The sequence below is a fragment of the Spinacia oleracea genome, chromosome 6 (genome assembly GCF_020520425.1).
Source record: "Spinacia oleracea cultivar Varoflay chromosome 6, BTI_SOV_V1, whole genome shotgun sequence".
In the NCBI taxonomy this organism is placed as follows: Eukaryota; Viridiplantae; Streptophyta; class Magnoliopsida; order Caryophyllales; family Amaranthaceae; genus Spinacia; species Spinacia oleracea.
This window is the reverse complement of record NC_079492.1, coordinates 94,678,273-94,685,056: the sequence shown is the minus strand read 5'-3', so window position 1 is coordinate 94,685,056 and position 6,784 is coordinate 94,678,273. Positions and strand designations below refer to the sequence as shown.

General features: G+C 36.6%; 2 protein-coding genes and 1 non-coding gene across 3 annotated transcripts; 2 read left to right on the top strand and 1 right to left on the bottom strand.

Annotated features, from left to right (window-relative positions):
* Positions 1–1,144: 1,144 nt before the first annotated feature.
* On the bottom strand, positions 1,145–1,253 carry LOC130464619 (small nucleolar RNA R71). The gene has a single exon (XR_008924997.1). It is a non-coding gene; the product is annotated as a small nucleolar RNA R71 (small nucleolar RNA).
* Positions 1,254–1,385: 132 nt separating this feature from the next.
* On the top strand, positions 1,386–2,896 carry LOC110789679 (uncharacterized). The gene has a single exon (XM_056830938.1). It carries the CDS (start codon positions 2,012–2,014, stop codon positions 2,894–2,896), a length of 885 nt encoding a protein of 294 aa, XP_056686916.1. The 5' UTR covers positions 1,386–2,011.
* Positions 2,897–5,233: 2,337 nt separating this feature from the next.
* Positions 5,234–5,956, top strand: LOC130463378 (uncharacterized). Its single transcript, XM_056832488.1, has 2 exons — positions 5,234–5,441; positions 5,538–5,956. Exons 1-2 carry the CDS (start codon positions 5,234–5,236, stop codon positions 5,954–5,956), a joined length of 627 nt encoding a protein of 208 aa, XP_056688466.1.
* Positions 5,957–6,784: the final 828 nt, after the last annotated feature.

Here is a 6,784-nt window from a genome sequence, read left to right as displayed (position 1 = left end):
TGAAATTATCTTGTATAAATTATGAGCCCTTAACTCATATTTATAGGCCATGGAATAAGTAATCGAATCCTACTAGGACACGAATTAATTAAATTAGAATCCTAGTAGAACTCTTATTTAATTAATTTATATGTTAGGATTAGGAATTTAATCATTAAACAAATCCTATACACTTTAGGTTTCGTATGTGAACACAAACTCTACACGAGCATGACCCGCAAGCGTGCAGGCCATGCCCGTGCACAGCCCACACGGCCGCTCGGCCACGCGAGCTACAAGCCCACGCGAGCAGCAGCAATGCTCGCAGCCCACTGCTTGCAGCTGCGCGCGCTGCCACGGCCTGCTGGGCCTGGCGTGGCCTTGGCTGTTCGTGTGGCGCGCTTGGCTTGCTGGGCGATGGCGCGGCTTCGTGCTGGGCCTTCGTCTGGCAAGCCTCGTCCGATGCTAATTCGTACGATACGCTTCCGATTAAATTCCCGATTCCGGAATTTATTTCTGATACGAACAATATTTAATATTTTCGATTCCGGAATTAATTTCCGTTTCGAACAAATATTTAATATTTCCGTTTCCGGAATTATTTTCCGATTCCGATAATATTTCCGATTCTGACGATATTTCCGTTTCCGGCAATATATCCGATTCCGGCAATATTTCCATTTCCATTAATATTTTCCGATACGTACCATGTTTCCGTTTCCGGCAACATCTACGACTTGGATAATATTTATATTTCCGATACGATCCATATTTCCGTTTCCGGCAATATCATCGTTTTCGGAGTATTCATTTGCTTGCCTTTGACGATCTTAGCTCCCACTGAAACCGAGATCCGTCGATTCCGAATATCCATAGATGGAGTATTTAATGCCATTAAATACTTGATCCGTTTACGTACTATTTGTGTGACCCTACGGGTTCAGTCAAGAGTAAGTTGTGGATTAATATAATTAATTCCACTTGAACTGAAGCGGCCTCTATCTAGGCATTCAGCTCACTTGATCTCACTGAATCATTAACTTGTTAATTAATACTGAACCGCATTTATTAGACTTAATATTATATGCATACTTGGACCAAGGGCATTATTTCCTTCAATGGCATCAGCTTTTCTAGGAAAGTACTTTCCAACAAGTCTAATTGGATCCATCAGGAAGGAGATATGTGGTATTAGGCAGAATGATAATGAGTCCTTGTATGAATACTGGGAACGTTTTAAGAGATTATGTTCATCCTGTCCTCAACATCAGATTAGTGACCAACTACTAATTCAATACTTTTATGAAGGCCAATTGCCTACTGATAGGGGTATGATAGATGCTTCGAGTGGGGGGGCATTAGTGGAAAAAACACCAACCCAAGCTAGGGATTTAATTTCTAATATGGCTCAAATGATGTTAAAAGAGTAAATGGAGTTGATTTAAGTGGTATTCAGAATCAATTACAAGAAAATGCTCAACAAATTGCTACTTTAACTACCCTTGTGTCTAAAATTGTTGCTAGTAACGAGTCTAAAGCTAGAGTTTGTGGAATTTGTTGTAATGAGTCTCATTCTACTGATAAATATCCTGAATTGCAATCTGAAGATGTGAATGCTATAGGTGGTTATTCTGGTCAAAGAAAATATGATCCTTACTCACAGACTTATAATGAAGGTCGGAAACACCACCCTAATCTAAGGTATGGAAATAGACCACAACTTCCACAATCTAATCAACCAAGGAAATACGGTCAACCAAATCCACCACCCCAATCTGGTCCTTCACTAGAAGATTTAGTTAAACAACTAACAAATCAAATAGGACAAGTCCATAACCAGGGTGTTGAGTATCAAAAGAAAACTGACACGCGCCTTCATCATATAGACACTCAAATAGGTCAGATTTGCACTTCTCTAAGTAATCTTGAAACTCAACTTTCAGGTAAACTTCCATCACAAACAATCCCTAATCCCAATGGTCATGTTAAAGCTGTCACACTTAGGAGTGGTAAAGTGTTAACTGAACCTAAAATGAAAAGTCGTGAAGTTGAAAAAGAGATAGAAGTCAATCCTGAAGTTGGATCACGGGAAATAGTGGAAAGTGAGGGTACTGTGATGGATAATGAAAAAGAAAATGAAGGGAAGACTAAAACTGAATCTGATTATGTTGTTTCTCGTTTTAAAGGATTGCCTCCTTTCCCTTCTCGATTTGCTAAATCTAAGAAAGATAGTCTTGACAATGAAATTCTAGAAACTTTTAGGAAAATTGAAGTCAATATTCCCCTTCTTGATGCTATTAAACAGGTACCTCGTTATGCAAAGTTTCTTAAGGAACTTTGTACTAACAAAAGGCATTTTCGTCCTTCTCAAAAGGTAAGTATGGGGGAAAATATTTCAGCTATTATCCAAAAGAAGTTTCCCCCTAAGTGTAAGGATCCTGGCATGTTTTGTATTCCTTGCAAGATTGGTGATTCTAAGTTTGAAAGGTGTATGTTAGATTTAGGAGCCTCCATTAATGTTATGCCGAAATCTGTTTATGATACTTTAAATGTGGGTTCTTTGTCTAAAACTGATTTTGTTATTCAGTTAGCTGATAGATCTAACACATTTCCAATAGGAGTCTTAGAAGATGTACTTGTGCAAGTGAATGAATTGGTTTTTCCTGCTGACTTTTATGTTCTAGATATGGGTGATAGAAGTGATAGTGTTCTACTGTTGTTAGGTAGACCATTCTTGAAAACTTCTAAGACTAAAATTGATGTTCATGAGGGTAATCTAACTATGGAATTTGATGGAGAAATTATTAAGTTCAATATTTTTGATGCTATGAGATACCCAAGTGATATCAATAATGTCAGTTCTATATATACTTTTGATGCTTTTGATTGGATGGCTCAGGATGTATTTGATAAATAGTGTGATAACCTATTTAAAATTGATGTTCTCAATGATATTAAGGAATGCGAAATGCCGGATTTTTCTGTTGTAGCCGCGTCTGATGTGGTTGATGTGAATGAAAAGTCTAATTTTTCTTTAGCTTTATCTGTGCCTAAATTGATTCCTTCTATTGTTGAAGCACCTATTTTAGATTTAAAACCCTTGCCCTCTAATCTGAAATATGTTTATTTGGGTGCTAATGAGCCTTGCCTGTGATTATTTCAAGCTCATTAAATGAATTTCAAGAAGCAAAGTTGTTGAATGTGCTTAAAAATTATAAAGAGGTAATAGGATGGACTTTAGCAGACATAAAAGGCATTAGTCCCACCTTATGCATGCATAGAATATTTCTTGAACAAAATGCTAAACCCACTAGAGAAACTCAACGAAGGTTAAACCCTTCGATGAGGGAAGTTGTTCAAAAGGAAATTATTAAATGGATAAATGCGGATGTGATCTATCCTATTTCTGATTCTCATAGGGTAAGTCCTATTCATGTGGTCCCTAAGAAAAGTGGAATAACAGTAGTTGAGAATAATAAGGCGAGCTTGTCCCCACTAGAGTTCCTAATGGATGGAGAGTATGCATAGACTATAGGAAGCTTAATCAAGCTACTAGGAAAGATCATTTTCCTTTGCCTTTTATTGATCAAATGTTAGAAAAAGTTGCTGGTCAGTCATTTTTCTGTTTTCTTGATGGTTATTCTGGTTATACTCAAGTTCCAATAGCTCCTGAAGATCAAGATAAGACCACTTTTACTTGTCCTTTTGGTACATTTACCTTTAGGAGAATGCCTTTTGGATTGTGCAATGCCCCCGGAACTTTTCAAAGATGCATGATGAGTATTTTTTTCTGATATAATTGAAAAAGATATGGAAGTATTTATGGATGATTTTTCTATTTTTGGGGATTCATTTGATAGATGCCTTCATAATCTGTCTCGAGTTCTGAAAAGATGTGTTGAAACTAACCTTGTGTTGAATTTCGAAAAGTGTCATTTCATGGTTGAACAAGGTGTAGTTCTTGGACATATTGTAAGTGCTAAAGGTTTAGAGGTTGACAAAGCTAAAATTGATGTCATTAGTTCATTACCTTATCCTACATGTGTTCGTGAAATTAGGTCGTTTTTAGGGCATGCTGGCTTTTACAGACGTTTTATTAAAAATTTCTCTGAAATTGCATCTCCTTTGTGTGTTTTACTTGGTAAGGATGCTATTTTTGACTTTAATGATAAATGCAAGAATGATTTTGATGATCTAAAAGATAAACTGACCTCTACTCCTATTATTAGACCACCTGATTGGTCATTGCCTTTCGAAATCATGTGTGATGCTAGTGATAAAACAATAGGTGCTGTTTTAGGTCAAAAGAGAGATAAAGACTCTTATGTGATCCATTATGCTTCCAAATCTCTTGATTCTGCCCAATGCAATTACACTGTGACTGAAAAAGAAATGTATGCTGTTGTTTTTGCTTTGGAAAAGTTTAGATCTTATTTGCTTGGCACCCATGTGATTATATATTCTGATCACGCAGCTCTTAAATATTTGTTGAAAAAGAAAGAGTCAAAACCTAGATTGCTTAGGTGGATGCTTTTGTTGCAAGAATTTGACCTTGAAATTAGGGATAAAAAGGGTGTAGAGATTCTGGTTGCTGACCACTTAAGTAGGATTGTTCCTAGAGATGATTGGCCTTTAATGACCGAGTTCTTTCCTGATGAACAATTGCTTTCTTTATGTCGTATTGATACTCCTTGGTATGCTGATATGGTGAATTACTTAGTTACTAGAACATTTCCTCCTACATTGTCTAGAGCTCAAAAGGAAAAGATCAAATCCGAGTCTAAATACTACTTCTGGGATGATCCATATTTATGGAAATCTTGTTCTGACTTAATAATTAGGAGATGTATAGATAAACCTGAATATGCTTCTATTCTTAATTTCTGTCATAATCTTGCAAGTGGAGGACATTTTGGTCCTCAAAGGACTGCTCATAAGGTCCTTGAATGTGGTTTGTATTGGCCTACAATTTATAAAGATGCTTATTTGTTTGGAAAGTCATGTAAACGTTGCCAAAAGACAGGTAATCTGTCCAAAAGGAATCAGATGCCTCAATCTGGTATTCTGATTTGTGAGATATTTGATGTGTGGGGTATAGATTTTATGGGTCCTTTCCCGTCTTCTTTTGGAAATATCTACATTATTCTTGTTGTCGACTATGTTTCTAAATGGGTAGAGGCGAAAGCTGTGATAACCGATGACGCTAAAACAGTGGTCAAATTCGTTAAGAGTCATACTTTTTAATAGATTTGGCATGCCTAAGGCTATTATTATTGATAGAGGAACACACTTTTGCAATAAAACCTTTGGTTCCCTTCTTGAAAAGTACCATGTGACTCATCGAGTAGCTACTGCATACCATCCGCAAACTAGTGGTCAGGTTGAAGTGTCTAATAGAGAAATAGAGTCTATCCTAGAAAAAATGGTCAATCCAAATAGGAAAGACTGGAGTCTTCGTTTAGGTGATGCTCTATGGGCATATATGACTGCTTATAAAACACCTCTAGGAATGTCACCTTTCAGACTTGTTTTTTGAAAATCTTGTCACCTACCTGTAGAAATTGAGCATAAATCTTTCTGGGCAGTGAAGCAATGTAACTTAGACTATGATTCTGCTGGAAAAGAGAGAAAGTTACAGCTCCTTGAGTTAGAAGAACTAAGGCTTGAATCTTATGCAAATGCTAAAAACTACAAAGATAAAACTAAAGCATTCCATGATAAAATGATAGCTAGGAAGTCTTTTCAAGTTGGCCAGAAAGTTCTTTTATTTAATGCTAGACTGAAATTATTTCCTGGAAAATTGCAAACTAGATGGCTTGGCCCCTTTGTTGTTACTAATGTGTTTCCTCATGGTGCAGTGGAAATAAAGGACTTTGGTACTGACAAAACTTTCAAAGTAAATGGTCACAGATTGAAGCCTTTCTATGATGAAGCTTATGTGCAGATGATCGAAGATGTCACGTTTGAGGAAATCTGACAATGAATTGAGAACGTCGAGCCAACGACTTAAACTAAAGGCGCTACTAGGAGGCAACTCACGATTGTTTTCTTCTTTTGTTTTCTTTTTGAAATTTATTTCTCTTTACTGTTTTCATTTTTTGCAAGTTCATTTTACTTTACTCCATTTCACAGACTATTTGAATAACCTAAGCTACAATATCTCATAAGTGAAGCATGGATAACTTACAAGAATTCTGCAGTTCAGCCCTTTGTTGTCACGAGATTGCAAAGTCATTGTAATTGAATTTATTTCATTTGCAGGGGGCAAGTATAATTCTGACAATGGGGTAAACTACCAAGCTGAGCAAGTTCATTTCCCTAAATCAGCTGCAATAGTTCTTCTGACCCAATCATTTGAGGTGTCAGCATTCACAATCACATTGCTCAACCCCCATACTGTTCCAGTGAGTTGAAGTAAATGAGCTGATAAAGTCATCTTCTACCACCTACTACATCAGTGACTGGAAACCATTAGCAGCAACATTTGATCAACTAATCATCATTATTAGTGAATTTAACCAGCTAAGTCCCGTCTTCCCTCTCTACAATTTTTTTTCTCCATTGGGGACAATGAACAGTTTCAGTGTGGGGGGGAGTTAAAAATAGTCATTTTTAAAACGAAATGCTGTCAAAATTTTTGTGGAAGTATCTCTCTCATATTAATCAAACTCAGTTGTGCTTGTGAGATAGGAAAATAAAAGTTAGCTATTTTGACAATCCAAACCAAATGCATGACAAGTGATTAAAAAAAATGGTTTTTATGGTTTTGTCACAAACTAACTTGCATTGGATCATAATGAATGAT

Coding starts and splice junctions, on each gene's coding strand:
- LOC130463378 (XM_056832488.1), top strand. CDS start 5,234: ATGCCTAAGGCTATTATTATTGATAGAGGAACACACTTTTGCAATAAA. Junction 5,442..5,537: donor AGACTGGAGTCTTCGTTTAG/GTGATGCTCTAT, acceptor ACCTACCTGTAG/AAATTGAGCATAAATCTTTC.
- LOC110789679 (XM_056830938.1), top strand. CDS start 2,012: ATGAAAAGTCGTGAAGTTGAAAAAGAGATAGAAGTCAATCCTGAAGTT.